At 34.6% G+C, this 20,291-nt stretch overlaps 2 protein-coding genes across 2 annotated transcripts in view; one reads left to right on the forward strand and one right to left on the reverse strand.

The window, feature by feature from the left end:
* Positions 1-464: 464 nt before the first annotated feature.
* Positions 465-2,062, forward strand: LOC136272099 (uncharacterized). The gene is made up of 2 exons (XM_066073059.1): positions 465-684; positions 968-2,062. Exons 1-2 carry the CDS (start codon positions 651-653, stop codon positions 1,303-1,305), a joined length of 372 nt encoding a protein of 123 aa, XP_065929131.1. The 5' UTR covers positions 465-650; the 3' UTR covers positions 1,306-2,062.
* Positions 2,063-3,312: 1,250 nt separating this feature from the next.
* Positions 3,313-20,291, reverse strand: part of LOC117684003 (uncharacterized) — a 71,926-nt gene continuing 54,947 nt past the window's right edge. The window contains exons 4-5 of the mRNA XM_066073058.1: positions 6,168-7,094; positions 3,313-5,670 (exon numbers count right to left, since the gene is read on the reverse strand). Coding sequence (XP_065929130.1) covers positions 5,615-5,670; positions 6,168-7,094 — 983 coding nt within the window. The 3' untranslated portion in view covers positions 3,313-5,614. The remainder of the gene's footprint in view (positions 5,671-6,167; positions 7,095-20,291) is intronic.

Raw genomic sequence — 20,291 nt, forward strand, 5'->3', positions numbered from 1 at the left:
ATTTTACTAACTTTACAATGTTAAATTTACCATGCCTTTCTATATTCTGGAGGTTTGGACAATCTTCCCCCTACTTTGTATTATGTCAAATGCTGTTGTATATTAATCAATGGCCATTTGAACCAATCGTGCATCACCACTGCTTACACTACAGCAGAAACAAACTAGTTAACAGTCAGTTTGCTGAATGGCAGAGCTCCATCTTGTGTGTAGGGGGGGGGGGAGAAGGGGGTTGTATCAATCGTACATCTTGTGTGTATAAGGGGGGGGAGGTTGTATCAATCGTACTGTTATTGTATCGGTCGTACTGTTGTACATGTATATCATGGATATACTTTCGATTACATTTGTATTATTATAATACATTTGCAATCCCTTAACTGTCTTCTCGGAAATATATAAATTACCTTTAGAACATTGGAATTCCTTAAAAAAACCTTTATATTTAAAAATTAAAATGCTTCTAAGGTTCATGGAGGGGATGGGGGGATTATGACAAGTTCTGGACTTCCTAAAGCACTTTATACTGCATTCAACTTAAATATGAGGACAGGAAACGCCGACTTTTAACCCTTATAGTAAGATATTAAGGAACACAACCACTTATAGATTAAAATTGTATCGCAACAGACAACTTAACTTTTAAAGAAATGGGAGTGCTTTGTTCAATTTTTTTCACAAAATGTAAGTATTTTTTAACTTTTAATCGGACTGGCTTACATAATACTTTTTAGATAGTATTGTATATCTATAAGGATTATCATTATAAAAAAATAGAAATGTCTCATATCATCAAAACTTTCTTAATATCTACTAACCAAGAATAGCAGCACGTGTGTCTTATTTTTCAAACCTCTTTAGAACCCCACCCCCACTACCACCACCCAGCCTCCCCCCCCCCCTGAATTACAAGTTCCTAACTCGATAAGGGATGAGAATTCGATGTATATATTATTGATATAAACAGATGTGAGAGGATCCAGCACATGTCAGTGTGAGGGTGTGTCCGGTTATGGTGACCTCACAACAGATGGCCATCAGGAGAGGGACTGTGAGGGGACCAGCACACACCAGAGTCAGTGTAAGGGTGTGTCCGATGGTGGGGACCTCACAACAGATGGACATCAGGAGAGGGACTGTGAGGGGACCAGCACACACCAGAGTCAGTGTAAGGGTGTGTCCGATGGTGGGGACCTCACAACAGATGGACATCAGGAGAGGGACTGTGAGGGGACCAGCACACACCAGAGTCAGTGTAAGTGTGTGACCAGTAGTGGTGACCTCACAATAGATGGCCATCAGTAAAGAGACATTGGATATCGAGATAATGGTATAGAAACAGGTAAAACACTAGTGTATATATGAGTATATAAATAGAGTAGGGCTGAAACTGAGGAAATCAGGTGTGGACAATATGTTGTGGTCAACCAACCACTGAGTGATCATGGATATTACAATACAGACAATGCAACCTTGATTCCTTCTGATGTCATTAAGATATAGAGAGAAATCCAGACAGCGCTTCTCAAAATGACAGTTTCCATGTGTCTGTTATTATGTTCAGATAGATAACAATATTATACAAGGTTCAGGTAGTCAGGTAAGAGTTTTAATTCGATTTTTTTTTCTCATCTGCCTCCTCATTGGTAGACAAGATGATGGAACACCATACTAAATGGATAAGTGTGTCATGTTGTAAATTTTATATTTACCGGGTGGTAGCAAATTATGGTGTTCCGATGGGGCCACTTTGACCTTCGAACTTACGCCTTTAGGTCGAGGTGCAAGAGTGTGAAGGCGCAACGGCGAAGGAGTGAAAGTGCAACGGCGAAGGAGCGAAAGTGCAAAATGCAACGGCAAAGCGCGAAGATGCAAAGGCGAAAGTGAGAAGTCGCGAAGGCGAAGAAGCTATGTATACTATTATTGCACCTTTGCACTTTCGCCATCGCATTTTCACGCTTCGCCGTCACATCTTCACACTCTCGCTCCTTCACCTTCGCACTCTTGCCTTCGCAACTTTGCATCTTTAACCTAAAGGCGAAAGTGCGAAGGTCGAAGGCCCTATCGGAACACCATAGAAAACACAAAATTTACAACATGATTGTGCATGATGATGTAGATTTTGTATTTACTGCCACCCGGTAAATTCAAAATTTACAACATGACAAGTGCTTCCATAAATAAAATGCTTAAATAATATGACAGTATATGCACGTTCACACATTATGTCCTAATTATATATAAAAAGCTAGAAGGATTTACAAAATTCCATGCAGCGGTTTGCGAGGAGTTGCGCTTAGAAACTGTTCATTATGTACTATATATTCAGTATAAATGAATGAAGTCGAAGGTTTTTGGTTATATGAACATCTTCACAGTGTTTTCTTAACACCTACAAAGTTTTTTGGAATTCAATTTAGCGGTTTAAGATCTAGAAGAATTTTGCTTTAAAAAGGGAATGGTCTGATAAGGATTCTCAATCTCGTCATGCTTTGGTCCACCACGGCCCTTTACGGAGACGTCCCAGCCGCTCTGGGTGGGGGCCCTGGTGCCCGCTACACTCGCTTGTTTTTTACATGAACATCCACCTACTTTGTCGTGCCTTCATCATCGTCCTAGGACGTAATGCAGATTTCCTGATAATTAAGGAAAGCATGTTATTAAACAGTTGTTGAATTTAGGATTATTTTTCACCACGTTGGGGTAGAATTTTATTTTAAAACGCTCATTTATGGTAGAAGTTATCAACAATTCAAACATTTTAACATCCCCAACACTCGGTTCTCAGATCAAATCCTTTAAGAAAATACATACATTTGAAGTTCAGACTTGAGGCGGGACCAGGCTCCTCCAACAACTAAAAGTGCTATCTTTGAAATCAATTCATTTACTCTCCCAATCCTTAGAATAAATAGTAATGGGTACAAGTCATATTTATAAACATATTTACCTGTATACAAACGGTGAAACCGTAATGGCATAATATGACATAATACGTGCGTAATTACTAATTCCATCATTTTTTGCGTTTCTGTACATTTCAATTTATAATTTTATTGTTGTTAAAAAAAAACAGTATAGACATGCATGTCAGATTGCAGGAAAATTTGATACGATAGATTTTTGAGGAGTTATGTCCCTTTTAAAATCAAATCACTTTGTTTATAAAATACATATCCTGCTTTTTATACCTGATAAACCACCATACTGAGGTAGATTCACAATACTTAGATGATTATTTTGATCCATTATTGTCTCCTTGTTCTTTGTAAACTGCACAGAGTCTGACTAATAAAAAGATATAACTATATGGATAGTTAAATGTATTTTATTCACTTTCATATACATCAAATGTGAATCATAAATGAGATTACTTGGGAAAAAACATAACATGAAGCGCAAAAATGCAGTATCTGTGCACACAAAAAACAGCACCACTGTAAAAGAAGCTGACTTTCAGTTCAGAGATGACGTTAAAATCAATAGTATTCTCATATCTAGAAATGTCATTAATAAACTGTTGTTGTACAGGGGGCATAGAAAGATTTTGTACTTCAGTTCGGACAACATTAAATTAACTTAATATTTCAATTTTTAATATTTAGGATAAATTTAAATATATTAAACAAGCTTTGTCCCAGATGGATTAGATTTTAGCAATGTGCCATTTAACTGACTAAATTAAGGTGGATTTCTGTATAAAAGTACATCTATAAAAGCTAGTCATCCCTATATTTCATGTTAACTCAGTTCAATGATCAATATCATTTCTATCAGCTATAATTATTAATTTTAAATTATTAAAACATTGATCAAACATTTATGCATGTACTATGGTTGCATGTATTTGATCTTCTCAAATAATACTTTTAAAAACTTCAAGTTGACAGACATAAAGATAAAGGAAAAAGACATGGGTGTACAATATTGAATAATTGTATTTAGGCCTAACAAAAAATAAAATAGTTTGTTTCCGCTTTGATGCTGAAAAAAAGTAGGGTCGGTCGTCAGAATTTTTTTTTATTTTTTCAAATATTTTTTTCCCTTTAATATTGCAGTATCCATACATGCCGGTTAGATACTGGCACTGCTGAATGGTATAAAATGAGAAATACTTTTAATATGATTCCTGACTAATAAGCTGGTCTAAAGAAAACACAAAAATGATATTATATATAAGATACTTCCTCTGCCAACGATGAGAGCATTATTAAAATCTACAACACATGGAAACATAAAAAACGTTTGAATTACACTGATTTGAGAAGAGTAACTGCTTCAAGCGTTTTTGTGACCAAAATTTTGAGTAATTTTTTTTTCAAATCGGATAAAAACAAAAATAAACGATTTTCCATCAAAAATCCTTTAAAAAAGTTTTGAGTCGGGGGGTAAAAGCTAGGGTCGATCAGGAAAGCGGAAACGAACAATTTTTTTTCTTAGGCCTTAAGAAGACATAGAATTTTTAAATCAATATGTAAGTAAAACCAAGATACATGTAAAATTGATGAGAAATTTCATTTTAAAAACCAGTTCTCTGAGAAATCATTTACCCAAAACAACAGTTCATGTAAAGCTATAAAAAAAACTTCCGCTACATCACTGAATACGTCTGTTTAGAGCAGACTAGAGGTATAAACACACGGTCCGTTACATCACTGAATAAGTTTGTGTAGAACTATAAACACACGGTCCGTTACATCACTCAATAAGTTTGTGTAGAGCTATAAACACACGGTCCGTTACATCACTGAATAAGTTTGTGTAGAACTATAAACACACGGTCCGTTACATCACTGAATAAGTTTGTGTAGAGCTATAAACACACGGTCCGTTACATCACTGAATAAGTTTGTGTAGAGCTATAAACACACGGTCCGTTACATCACTGAATAAGTTTGTGTAGAGCTATAAACACATGGTCCGTTACATCACTCAATAAGTTTGTGTATAGCTATAAACACACGGTCCGTTACATCACAGAATAAGTTTGTGTAGAGCTATAAACACACGGTCCGTTACATCACTGAATAAGTTTGTGTATAGTTATAAACACACGGTCCGTTACATCACTCAATAAGTCTGTGTAGAGCAATAAACACATGGTCTGTTACATCACTGAATAAGTGTGTGTAGAGCTATAAACACACGGTCTGTTAAATCACTCAATAAGATACTGGTATCCGTCTCTTCAGAAAATATTTTGTCCGATTACATCAATAACTGTGTTGGATATTTTAAATAGAAAACCATGGTCAGGAATCCTCAATGTTTGTATGAATTCCATAACATTCTTCATATCTAATGGTGAAAAAAGACACAGGTATAAATCTAAACACTAAGTGTTTATTATTTAATTAGTATGTAATTAATTAATTATTATCTTATTTATATCTCCAGTCCATTTCAATTACATTTTATTCCATATATAGCAACAGACAGCCATGTTTGGATGATCACAAAGTGTGAAATAAACAGGAGTCAGTATTACAGTCCATGTGAATTATACACAGGTCAATTTCAGCTGCAGATGTTGAACAAAGTGACAAACAACATGTGTGGTTTTGAGAGCAGACTAGATTTGTACAGAAACATTTACAACCTGTCAATATCTTCATTATACGGCTGATGAGCTGAACATGGCCTCCTCATTAGGACGGGGTGTGCGTTCATCTACAACAAGAGATTAATTAGCTGTTAATTGATGAATCAACATCATACAGTATATATAAGACAGAGCTACATCTACAAATAAGTTTAACCTAATTACATTGACACATGCTTTAATAGTTATGTAATTAATTAAATCATTTCATTCAACTTGTACTCGCAACAAAACAAATTACAAATACATGTGTCACTATATTAACATCTGGTTTATTAATTACACTGACCTGTTATATTAATTAACTAATTAGAATGACATGTGACTGCACATCTTATTATAAAATACATTCAATTTCAATTTTTATTTAGACAAACAAAAAATGAATTCCAGTGAATGGTAGATACAGCTAACCCTGTAACAATGAGCTGTTTATATTAAGTTTGAAAAACAATCACACAGATAAACATGTCTTACATGTATCTTATTGACTGATAATTAACACGGACTGTGTGTCTTAGTTATCTATATCTAATTAATGTGAATGATAATGACTCAGACTTACCTGTCAGAGCGTCCTGTCTGGTGATATACCTGTAGACACACACCTTGTTGTGTAACCCTGATCCGACCCAGAGACGGTGAGTGCTGACATCATAACTCAGGCTCCATGGTTCACCCATCTCTTGTGATTCTGTCAGTAGATGTGACAGGAACTGACCGTCCTTGTCCAACATCTGTACTGTGTTGGTTCTATTATCACACACCAGGATGTGTGACAGCGCGTCAGTACAGATTCCACGTGGCCATAGTCCTGATCCTGATGGATGTCCTGTGTAGGAGAAACGATGTCTTCCTCCACGCTCTGTCACCACTACAGCACAACGGTCAGACACCACGACATCCCCATTGTTGTTCTCTGTTTTATAGATAGGTACACTATACAGTCGCCGTCCTGTGTTGTCGTGTTGTATGGTCTGTGTCAGTTGTCCGCTCTGGTTGTACCGGGTTACCTTGCCTGTGTCTGTATGTCTATAACACATCCCGACCAGTAGATCCCCAGTGGACGGGGACCAGTACACACACCGTGGTATCCATGAAGAGTCTGTTCTCTCAATAAATGTGGTGGTTGTTTTCATATCCTTTGACAGTTTATTGATGTTATATTTCCTATCTATATAAATCAGTTCACTCTCACTGTTCACTGTGTGTAATCCATTACCATCATAAAAAGAACTACATGAATCCTCCACACGATATAGAGGGACGCCTGTTGTGTCTGTCAAGGTGAGATTGTTTCTATATTCACTGACCCAGACCCGGTCTGATGTCACACGGGAAATGTGTAAACAATGACCAACATCTGTCACTGTGAGAGAGTGAAGTAACTCGGGGGGAGACATCAGTTTCAGCAGACACTGGTTTCCTTGCTGTGGTTTTTCTGTCCCTGGGGTTGGGATTCCACTCAGTGACTCCATCACACGACTTTGATCTACAAACATCAAACATAGAGTACTAATCCTGTATTGTAACAAGGAGTATATTTAGTTAATTAAATACTCTTATTAAAGTAATTATCAAACTCATTTAAATACTTTAAATGAATTTCTCTTGCATATCTTAAATTCGTAAACATGAAAATGTTTGCATTTTCTTATTTAAATAAGTTTGAGGAATAAACTACATTTGGTAACATGTACATAGATGTAATAATGAATAACAATTACATGGATTATATATAACTAATATATGAATTACAATCACAATGAAATAGATATAAACTGAATTAACAATTTAACATGACTTGTGTGATATAACAAAAATAACTAAAGTATACTTAGATCTTATTGAAACCTGTATGATACCTGACACATATATACTACATCAATGATAATGACTCAGACTTACCTGTCAGAGCGTCCTGTCTGGTGATATACCTGTAGACACACACGTCGTTGTTGTCCTCTGATCCGACCCACAGACGGTGAGTGTTGACATCATAACTCAGGCAATGTGGTTCACCCATCTCTTGTGATTTTGTCAGTAGATGTGACAGGAACTGACCGTCCTTGTCCAACATTTGTACTGTTTTGGTATTACCATCACACACCAGGATGTGTGACAGCGCGTCAGTACAGATTCCACGTGGCCATAGTCCTGATCTTGATGGATGTCCTGTGTAGGAGAAACGATGTCTTCCTCCACGCTCTGTCACCACTACAGCATCAGACACATAGTCTATAATGTCAGACACCACGACATCCCCATTGTTGTTCTCTGTTATATAGATAGGATCACTATACAGTCCCCTAATGTTGTTGTTATGTTGTATGGTTTGTGTCAGTTGTCCGCTCTGGTTGTACCGGGTTACCTTGCCTGTCCTTGCATGTCCTATATAGCCTCTATATATCTGTATATAATGCATCCCGACCAGTAGATCCCCAGTGGACGGGGACCAGTACACACACCGTGGTTTCCATGAAGAGTCTGTTCTCTCTATAAATGTGGTGGTTGTTTTCATATCCATTGACAGTTTGTTGATGTTATATTTCCTATCTATATAAATCAGTTCACTCTCACTGTTCACTGTGTGTAATCCATTACCATCATATAAACCACTCCATGAATTCTCCACACGATATAGAGGGACACCTGTTGTGTCTGTCAACATGAGATTGTTTCTATATTCACTGACCCAGACCCGGTCTGATGTCACACAGGAAATGTGATAACAACGACCAACACCTGTCAGTGTGAGAGATTGATGGAGCTCAGGAACAGACGTCAGTTTCAGCAGACACTGGTTTCCTACGCGTCGGTTTCCTCTCTCTGTGATTTGGATTGCACTCAGTGACTCCATCACATCCTCCTTGTTGAGTGACTCAGTCATGGAGAGCTGGCTGGTGTGGAGTGAAGGATGTATCTGGGGGAGGGCTGTCTTTATGGAGGAGAGGAATTGTAGCGGTTTGATTACTCTCCTCTGTTCATATATGTATACATATCTCTGTAGGCTGACGATATGTATGATCATTTCTTTCTTCTGTTTTAAACATCTGTGTTTGAAATCAAAGTCACAGAACACATTACACATGAAATCGTTTTTTATATAGTCAATGAGATTCTTCAATGTCTGGGCCTTTGTTAACATCTCTGATTGATAGAGGGAGAATTCTGTGCGACAGGTTTTGAAATCAGTTTTGATTCGTGGCAGGAGAACAGGTCTGTAAAAGAGAGCGTCACTTCTGATGGTGTGAATGGTTCCTCTGTGTTGTTGTCGTTTTGTGTTATAGGATATTGTAATAACTAACTGTCGGTGATTTCTATGCTGTGTGCAATGGTAACATACAGGAACTTGACACGGTTCACAGTACTTTATATAAACATGGCTAGAATGTCTCACACAGATCTCTTGTGTTGGGATGTAGTTGATTTTATCACGGTGTGACACAACATCATGGTCTATTGTTTGGAGATCTTTTACATGGTTCTCTTTACACTGGGGACACAGATCACATGGACACGATACACAATGGTACTCTGTGTCCCCCGGACACTTAGAACACTGATGTACTTTACATGGAGTGCTTGCTGTTTCCATTGTGTGGAGGAACTAGGTCTCAAAATCACAACCTGTTTAATTAAAAATAAAGTGACAGTTTTAAAAGAAGTCAACCACATTCTTTCCACATATAACTATCACATTTATTATAAAATGTTTTCATTTAAAGTATGTTTCTTTAATGTAATAATATATCATTCCTACAAAGATAATAATGATTCATAAATATAATGATTCATCAATATGGCTTTGGTTACAGAAACACTCAACTTGTTGAGGAAATGCCCAAAATATGATTGACATTAGAGAGAGGGAGAAAGAGATAGAGAGAGAGAGAGAACTCTTATTCTTATTACCGGTAAGTAAACATGCTATTTTGTTTTCTCTTGTTATCTCTCTATCCCTTTCTAGAACATTTTCCAGACAGAATTCTCTCTCTCAGGCTTAACATGTACTCTTGTTTCTTTTCTTTCACTCTCTCTTTCTCTCTCTCTCTGTATATATCTCAGACTTTTATTGCTTAGCTTATTTCTCATTCCTTAATTCATTCTATATCCCTTCTCAATATTTTTCTGCTTTCATACGTGCTTGCTTTCTCTGAGAGAGAGAGAGATAGAGAGCGAGAGAGAAAGAGAATTCTCTCTCTCTCTCTCTCTGAGACCTCTGTGTAATCTTGTTTTCTCTTTCTATCTCTCTATCTATCCTTTTCTTACTCTCTAAAACATTTTCAAGACAAGAATTCTCTCTCTCTCTCTCTCTCTGAGGCTTAACATGTACCCTTGATTCTTTTCTTTCAATCTCTCTCTCTTTTCTCTCTCTCTCTATTTCTCTGTATATCCCTCATAATTTTCTTGCTTAGCTTGATCTCATGTTTCTAATTCCTTCTTTCATTCTTTATCCCTCTTTCTCAAAATTTCCCTGCTTTTTACATGGTTGCTTTCTCTGAGAGAGAAAAGGAGCTTCATAGCTTAACTTTATCTCTCTCTCTCTCTCTCTCTCTCTCAGTATATATCTCAGAATTGTCTTGCTTAGCTCATTTCTCATTCTTTCTTTCATTCTATATCCTTTTCTCAATATTTCTTTGCTTTCATACATGCTTGCTTTCTATGAGAGAGAGAGAGAGGAGAGAAACTTCTCTTTTCTCTCTCTCTCTGTATATCCCTTAAATTTTTTTTGCTGCGTGGACCCTGAGGTCCACGCAGAAAATATATAAGCAAAGTTAAACCGCATGCTATGGGGAAAATTCAGCCTGCGCATGAGCTAGCCTGGTTCCTGTGCCTAATGGGTAGCTCAGGGAACCAGGCTAGCACACGTTTATCTGAATCGGGATCAGGATTCCGTGCCATATGCACACATAAGTTCAAAGGCGCTGTAATTGTAAAGTTGTCGGTAAACAGTATAGAAACAAAGTATACGTTTAAAGAAATGATTGGCATGTGATATGAACTATCAGTATTTTTTTATAAGTTAATGTTATGCTGAAACTACAACATGCATCAAATAGCATAATTTGCAATCATGAATGTTTTGTTGTTTTCCGAATACACATGTAACTTAACTTTACTTTTATAGTAGGCAAGGCTAGAGAACTTCACGATTAAATTTTTTAAGCATTTAAGTATGATTGAATAAATATGTCACTGTAGAAAAGTTTAAATCTCAAGAAAAATGCATTAAAATATGAAATTTTTAATTTACACAAAGCTGTCACTGCATACTAGTTAACAAAGTAGTGCGAATCGTAAAGTGTGCGCAAATAGTAGAATTCACCGAATGCCTGATACTATACACACAAACTTCATTCATAGATAGATCATAATTATTTTAGAAGTATGAACCCTATAATTCTGAGATAAAAAGTCAGGGCTATACATACCGGTACATGTATACGTAATACAACGTACAAATTTAGTGGTTAAAAGCAGAGGGCTAGAGTCGGTGGAAACTCTGATAATCTTAAGGCTTTCACGTTTTCGTTGGAAACACATGCAAATGGTCCACGTATTGTAGTCCTTTTTTAAAGGACAGCAACTTGTTTAACTTGAACTCATGTTTTTCATTCCTTCTTTCATTCTCAATTTCTCAAAATTTCTCGGATTTTAACACAGTTGCTTATTCTGAGAGCGAGAAAGAGAGTTTAATTGCTTAACTTAATCTCTCTTTCTCTCCCTCTTTCTGACTAAACATAGATCCTTGTGTCCTGTCTTTCATTTTTTCTCTTTCTTTCTCTCTGTATATATCTCAGACATTTCTTGCTAAGCTTATTGCCCATTCCTTAATTCATTCTATATCCCTTTCTCTGTTTTTATACATGCTTGCTTTCTCTGGAGAGAGAGAGAGATAGAGAAAAAACAAATGGGAAAAGGGATTGAGAGACTGCTAAACAAGTATCCACTCTCTGACACTGCTCTCTCTCTCTCTCTCTCTCTCTCTCTCTCTCTCTCTCTCTCAATATTTACTCTCTCATACATGTACTGTTCTTCTCCTTCTCTCACCTAATTATCAAATATGTTCAAAAATAGCAACACATCAATTATATTTGATGTCACTTGACAATTTGCTGATGGTCTATGACTAGCTTTTTCCCCCACCCTGACTGAGTATTTGACTTTCCCCCTTACCCTGGCTGAGTATTTGACTGTGGCCTATGACTGGCTTTCCCCCTTACCCTGGCTGAGTATTTGACTGTGGCCTATGACCAGCTTTTCCCCTTACCCTGGCTGAGTGTTTGACTGTGGCCTATGACTGGCTTTCCCCTTTACCCTGGCTGAGTATTTGACTGTTGACTATGACTGGCTTTCCCCCTTACCCTGGCTGAGTATTTGACTGTCCCTGGGGAAGATAATTTGACAATACCCCAACCCTGACATTACCAGAAAAATATACTTTTCCATTGTTTGACAAAACAAACCTTAAATAAGGATGAGGGCAATAGTTAATTTGTCAATACCTTGGTAAGAAATTGATGTTGACCTTGGCCTATCCTCTCGGACAACAATCTTACCCCAGGGCTAACACAATGACTACTGCCCTCATACCTATTTAAGAGCTGTATGCTATGATGTCTATGAATGACACACAACGACAGGCGAGAGATTGCAATAGGTCTTCTGAGTGACCAAGAAACAAAAAGATTAGCTGCCTAATGATAAATTCATATACATTAAAAATTCATGAATACTATACCACATATGTATTTTGTTTTTCTTGACTTCATCCACTGTACCTCCGTGTATTATACGCTTAAAACCTATAAAGAGACCACACAATTCTACACACCAGTACATGTATAACACAAAGTAATATTGTACAGCAAATTTCAATTAAAACATATAGGAAAGCAAAAGTACTGAGAGAGAGAGAGAGAGAGAGAGAGAGAGAGAGAGAGTAAATTACTAACACACTAATCTTTATCTAACTTGTGTGTTTGGAACTATTTTGTAATAATCAAGATTATTAATTACTCTGTGCATTTCCAGCTTCATTAAACCTATTAAACATAAATTTAAGGATTTAAGAACAGAAATATAAATAATATTGTACATTTATTAAAAACTTGGCTTGTTTAAAGTATAGGTGAAAAGGGGAACAACTCCTTTCATGTTAAAAATCAGTTATTCCCCTTTTCACTTTTCTTGATCAGTGAGACAGTGTTTAATTAAAAGCAGTAGTGTCCCAGAAACTTAGCTCAATCTGAGTCAATCAAGATTATTTTGTATTTAAACTGATAATCCATGATCAATTCATCAATTTATAATATTATTGAAAGAAAAGAGAGGGATCAGCTGATTAAAAAGTTAATAGATCTATACAATCAATATTACCACTTTTAAAGTAGTGTCAGAGAAGGTTACCTCTTATCTAAATCACAGTTTAAACATAATGTATACAAAGAAGAAGGTACAGTTTCTTTTAATATTTGCCCTAAAATTCAAAAGCGGTTTAAATCTCATGAAAATACACATATGCTATCTTGAACATGTATGCATGTATAAAATACCAAGTTATACACTTTTATCTTGATTCAAAAAATAATTATGACTTTAACATTTTGGCAAATTTCTAAGATTAAGTCAAAAATGATGAAAAATGGCCTAATTTCTCATAGTTTTTTGAAGAGGAAATTGTGTCCGCAGCTGTCGCCCACAACAAAATTTATTTAATATATTTTATGTTTCATAACATGACAAAGTTATAATGTGAGTTTCATCGTGGGCGACAGCTGCGGACATAGTTTTCTATTCAAAAAACTACTGAGGAATTGGTGTCTTCTGTTCAGTTTTATGAAAATTACGGGAAAATGCACTGTTTGTGACGGCACAATTACCCTTGTGAAAGTCTTATCAGTAAACTATTTATAGATTCTTAGTTTATGAATATTATTGTGTAGATAAATGTTACATTTCCATTTTTTGTGATATTCTTAAAAATTACTCTAAAACAGGGCAACATATGACTGAAACTGTACCTAGTTCTTTATATCAATCAATTCATCCAACTTATACCATTGTTGGGAAAATAATGAGAGATCTAATAGCTGAATAAATGACTGTTGTATCATAATTGGAAATAAATGTTCATACTATACCACAGTTATTAATATTTTTTTTCCAAAACTGGATCAGTTAGTTCTACTTTGAATGAGGATAAAACACCTAAAAAGTAAACAATATATCATAATATATATGTCACAAACATTAATGCTGGTACATGGTTTGCTTTATACATGTTCAAATTAGTGTTAACTATATGTAACCTTTCGAAAAAACATCAGCCTATCTATGAAAATTCTATCATTTTTTATTTATTGAAAACTAACAAATCATTTTCTCAACTCCTACATTCTTGGTTTAAAGTTCTTGTATCACATTGTTTTTTTTAGGTCAGCACAGATTAAATGTTTGTGTTTCTGATAAAACTGGAAACGTATTTAAAACAATACATGCAATAATGCTGTAAATGTTACGAAATCAACTTAATCTTACAATGTGCAAACAAATAGTGAGTCACATTATTACAAAGTGGTATTTCTTCTATTTAAACCATCTCTTTAGGCGACAAATTATGCTATACATCTGTTTTTCAACATTAAACATACATTGATTAATATAGCATGCTAGAAAGATTAAAATGATTTTTGGTTTTTTTTATACGACACAATTACTTATTCATTCTTTTGTATGCTAATTATTCTTAAACTGTAAAACAATTCTTTATACCTCGATCTTTAAATTATAAGAAAAATAAATCAAAACAATATTTTTCCAGGTTTTTTTTCAATTATAAATTTTCTACTTTTTTAAACCACATAAAGCGAGCTATCTCATAATTTAAAGCCAGAATGTAGAAGTTGAAAAAATGATTTGACAGTGGGTTAGTGTTGATTCATTTATGATATATGCATGCATAAATGTTTAAAATGTAGAAATAAAACGTCTGTTACAGGGACGTATATACCGGTATATACTAACGGGATAGGCAGCTCTCACAGGTCTTGCCGAAATCATGCGGTACGTGATTTTGTAGGTCATTTTTAACTTTTATGATGTTACCTGATATATCGATATAAAACCTTTAAAAAACTATCTTGAAATTATCTTGAAATTATTCCATAATTGTTATTTGTACTTTATAACCCTTATTTGATCATAATAACGACAGAGTTCTTAAAACCAAGAGACCCATTTTTGTCCCATTTTGGAGATAACGTAAAAATCGATGTTTATTTTCTTAATATCTACATTAATTCACTACATACGATTAAAAATGTCTGAAAAAGCTATCCTTTTGAACAAGTTTTTAAGAAAATGAAAAATCTAATAAAAAATGACAAAATTTTTAAAAGCTTGTCAAGGCTCGTGTGATAGTTTGGGAAGTAGACATGGGTAATGTCATCTTCGCTAGCCAAGGGTTTTCGGTCCACTTTGCTCCCCATAAACCCTTGGGTTTATGGGGAGCTGAGTGAGTGGACTTTGCTCCCCATAAACCCTTGGGTTTATGGGGAGCTGAGTGAGTGGACCGAAAACCCTTGGCTAGCGAAGATGGGGTAATGTAGAAGTTGCCTATCCCGTTAGTATATAAGTCCCCGGTCTGTTAAGAAAATTCAGGGAAACTTGAGTCGAAGCATGGGTCAAAGCATAGACCGTCTTCAGTTCCGACAATTACACGTTAATATGAGGGCTTGCAAAGAGAAGTGGATGTAGGTGTAGCAGTCTCATATTCTATGATTTAATTACAAGTACATCTATATTACATATGCATCATTTCATTTTGATATTTTCACGATTTTTTGAATGCATATATATTGGATTCTATAATTATTTTATTGATCTTAAAATACATTAGTGTGCATTCATTCATGACAACTTAATTTGTAGAAAGGTCCAGAGTTGCCTTTAGGGCAGTAATTATATTTTGGTCAAAGTTAAGTTGTGTCTCTTAATCTCATTGGTGTTTTAGTTTGTTTCTTCTTTGTCTATTGGTTGGTCGATTTCCCTTCAAAAGTTCTTTGGGTTTTAGTTTAATCTTTGTCAAGAGTTTGAAGAGAGCGGGCTGTAATAAAGGTGTACAGACGTTTTTGACAAATTACATCTCTTCTTGGTAAGTTAATCTAATATTACTAATATTAATATCATTTATAATATTCCTACTAAATGTCAAATCAGTATTTAATCATATTTATAATTCTTTTGCACTTTCTCTGATTGAATGAATAGTGAGAGAGAGACTTTTGAAATAATATTAAGTTAAAGTTAAAATAGTTATAACAACTGAAGTCTCCTTAGATGTGTTTTAATTAAAACTACTTTTATGATGGTGTAATAAATGTATAATTAATTACAGAATGCACATATACCTTGCAATTGAGTCGCATTGAACTTGGTTCAACTTGTACATGGGGCCTATTCCCATAGAATGGTATGTGTATGTTCATATGCTTACAATATCATTAATGTATTATATGCATTACACAATTATAGCAATGGTTTTATAACTGAAATGTAAATGCATGTAAATTGATATAAAGGAGATACTATGTAAATTGTAGTTTACTTATATGAGTTATTTCCCTTTATAAAGTTAAATTACTTCAATATATTGATTGTACATCAATACGTAATTACTTGAAGTTTATGTGTTTTATGTCGTATATTCATACTTGTTATTTAAGGAATGAATTCAATATTTATTTGTTTTATACGATATAAAATGGTTTGGGCAGTTTACGCTTTATAAACCGCGAAGCGGTTTATAAAAAAGCGTTAACTGTTTCAAACCATTTTATATCGTATAAAACTAATAGATATTGAATTCATTGCTTATAATTTAATTTTTTTACTCTTCATTGTAGATAAAAACGGTCAATTGACCTTTAAAATGACGTACATTTGTACAAAATTCAAACGTAACGTCAGGCGTATTGATACGTTTTTGACGTTAGTTTTATTATGACGTAGGCAACATTCTTTATACGATATAAAATAATTTTTTAGCCAATCAGAAAGCGTGTTACAACCAGAATTAAATTATATTGTTTTTACAGGGTCAAATCTATCTATTTATATAACTGGTGATGATAATAAAAGCCCGTTATTCGAACCCTAACAGGAGTGTTGATTTCTTCTTTACATCAACGGATAAACCTGTTACATAGGCTATGCCTGTCAATTTCTCAGAAGAGAATACCTTAACTCATTTCATTTGGCGATTCGTCCCAAACCCTCCCAAAACGAAAGTAGATTTTACAAGAAAAAGGAAATATATGATTTATCTACATCCTCTCGATTTCTGAGTTCCAGTAGTTTGTGGTGTTATTATAAAGTGGTATCATTTTAAAAGTTTACATGTTCAGTTTGCACATGCAATGGCTAACTACACTCCTTTTTTATAGTCAACTACTTTGTTTTGTAGCCCGGTAACGATAATTCCACAAATTTCGAGGCCAAAATAAAGCGATCACTTTAAATGAAGTATACTGATATGTAAATAAAATAAATACCAAGAAAAAAACGGAGAAACACAGAAAACTCTTACATTATCTTGAATCAGACGATCTGCTAGTCTGGTAGACTGGTCCTCTGTCTCTATCGCCAGTCTACTAGTCTGGTACCCGCCCCCGCTCCTGCATTTTCACTTCGTTTTAGGGTCAGGTAAAGGTTGCACAACACTATTAAATTCCCCTATATAATCTTACCAAACCCACTCACCTTTAGACTGCTCTCACTCAGGTACAACAAACTTCCCAGACGTTTCCCTTTCACATGTTAAAGTACTATTCTTACTGTACATTTCAGTACCAAAAAATACCTACCCATCCACAAAGGCGTGAGACTTTGTTTACATCCAAGTCAACCAGGTGCTTGAAAACCATGCCTGGAGCCAAATCACCCCACTCTGTATGAAAAAAAATTAAAAATATTTCTTGGCCTCCTCAATTTTTTTTAAGCATATCATCTGAAGCAAAATACTTGAATTTACACCTCATAAAAAAATTGGGCACCCACCTCTTAGGAAAAACCCTCAAATCAAAGGAAAAAACTGGGTTCTATATTCTGTCCGCCATGTTTTGACGTGAACCTTCAGAGAAATAGTGTTGTGATACCTGTAAAGGCCGACGCCAGGGTGCGTCGATTTGCCCAAATGGACCAAAATGGAACGTAAAATGACCCAAATGGACCCAAATTAAGCCAAATGGAGCCCAAATGGAAACAAAAAGACCCGCATGAAAACAAATGGAAATTAAATGGCATAATTTAAGATTTTATTCAATAATTTCAATTATATGATGAAGAATAAATAGATATGAATTCTAAAACAACAATTTTCTTGTGTTGTTAATGAATTTCTTTTGATATATGAATTTATATATATACATCGAATTCATCAATCATTTTCAAGAACTAAGTCTTGTAAGCAGCAATGATTTGTGCTGAGGTCCAAACACTGTTTCACTTTCGGTTTGTCTGAGTAACTGCATAGGAGAGTTGATTAAAATCAACTCCCAAAAATGTATACACACGTGGTTAGTTAAAGTAAGTACACAACCATATAGACGAAATAGTTTAAAGACGAATTTAATCGGGGCTTTTTTACGCAAACGCGTTTATATGTTTGATGCGAAACTATTTATGACTTTTTTTTATATTTGATTTTGATGTTTTTCAGGCTTTAAAAACGAAGTTAAAAAACGTGTAATTTTCTATCAATTTATTCTGATAAAAAAATGCACTAAATTATACATATACATATGCAGTTTCTACATGAAATTCAAATGGCACGGAGAAAATAAAGTAGAACATGATAAATGATAAAGCTTGGAGAAAAAAGTGTTGTAAATTACAAACAATTTTTTTTCAAAAGTGTTTTTTCATCACTGTTTTTTTTTTTTTACAACTTTGCGAAATCGTTAGGGTTGCAAATGCATTGTAGCATTCCCAATTGATTTTGATGATCATCGCGTTCTGAACAACATTTTAAGTTTTTCAATTCCGGAAGGCAGTTTTCGATGTCTACCAGTAAGCCTTTAAAAACGAATTTTTGTGAGAGCCCTACTGAAATTTTAAGAATCCATGCATAAAAACGAGACCCATATTCCTCTCAGGACGGGTATGAAACAAAAAGAAAGAATATTGTCTTCCATACATCCATCAACATCTAAAGGAAAAGGACGCATTGTGGCAACGCACTTTGAAAAAATTACGCACTTTGAAAAAAAAAATTCAAATTTTTGACAAAATCAACGCACTTTGAATTTTTTTTTCAAAGTGCGTTAAATTTTGGACCAAGTTAACCCACTTTGAAAAAAAAATTCAAAGTGCGTTATGAAGGTACATCAACATTTTTTAGTATCGACACTCTTAACGCACTTTGAACAAATATTTTATCACAAATTCTGGAACTGAATTTCTAAATTTTTTTATTTTATGATGATTTGTTAACACTCGTGAATCTCACTTAACGTTTTTAGAACGATGATGGGGGTGAGGGTTAACCAAAGATACAGGTCAAATACAAGTGCATCATCTAATTGATTACAGGATAAGGGTCACCCACCCCTCATTTTTCCTTCCAAAACATATGATATTCAGCAACTTTGGGTAAACATTTAAGTTTGGAAAAAGAAATATGCTCTGTATAAGTACAAGCAGTGTTATTGAAAAAAACGTGCTGGTCGAACAAAAACTTCTCCGTTGGTATGTTAAAGAATCTATGTGTTTCAACAGTTACTGTAACCCTCTTTTCGTATTCTAATCAAATTAATCACTTCAATAAAAGGATATTAACATTAACGAACATTAAATTATTATAAAATTAAAAACAAGCATAAGGATGTGGGTTAATTTTCTCGCACTGGTCTTCTAAAAGATCATATTGTTTTTGAAAAACATAACTAAGGTATTCTTTTTTCACATCATATTTGTAATAAGCTAATTGAAATTTATTGTACATTGATCTCTATTATTCATATATATAAATCATATTCGTTCGGGCATATTCCAACATACTAGATAAAAGGTAAATTTGCTGCATACTCAAAAAAGGAAAATGCAATTGCTAGGCGATGAAGTTTATGTCATATTGGATAATTCAAACCTCCCGAATTTTGTTTTTTTTTCTGCGATAATTATTGTCTTATGGGAAAAGAAAAAAATTCTCATCTAGAAACTGTTTATCAATTCAAGTTTCCTGAGAATGCATTAAGTTCTTTTTTGTGAAATATATCACATTAAGCTAAACAAGGTTAAAACAATAATTTATTTTACGTGTCTATAAAACTATCAACTATTTTCACTAAACCATGAACATTTTTTTTTTCAAACTGCGTTAATATCGACGATTTTTTCAAAGTGCGTTAATATCGACGATATCAACGCACTTTGAAAAAAAAATATTTTTTTCAAAGTGCGTTGACTTAGTAGGGCTGGGACGATACTGTACTGAGCCGATTCGGTACGTATCACGATACATGAGATGCGATACGATACATATCACGATACCTTGCAATTAAAAGAAAACATGAATAAAAGTTTAAAATTTATTCAACCTGCCGATGTATTACCGCATGTCCAAAGTTATTTTGTTATATTCATAATGAGCGTTGCAAAATTTACAAATTACTTTAGTCTCGTG

Source organism: Magallana gigas, chromosome 10, assembly GCF_963853765.1.
Source record: "Magallana gigas chromosome 10, xbMagGiga1.1, whole genome shotgun sequence".
Lineage (NCBI taxonomy): Eukaryota > Metazoa > Mollusca > Bivalvia > Ostreida > Ostreidae > Magallana > Magallana gigas.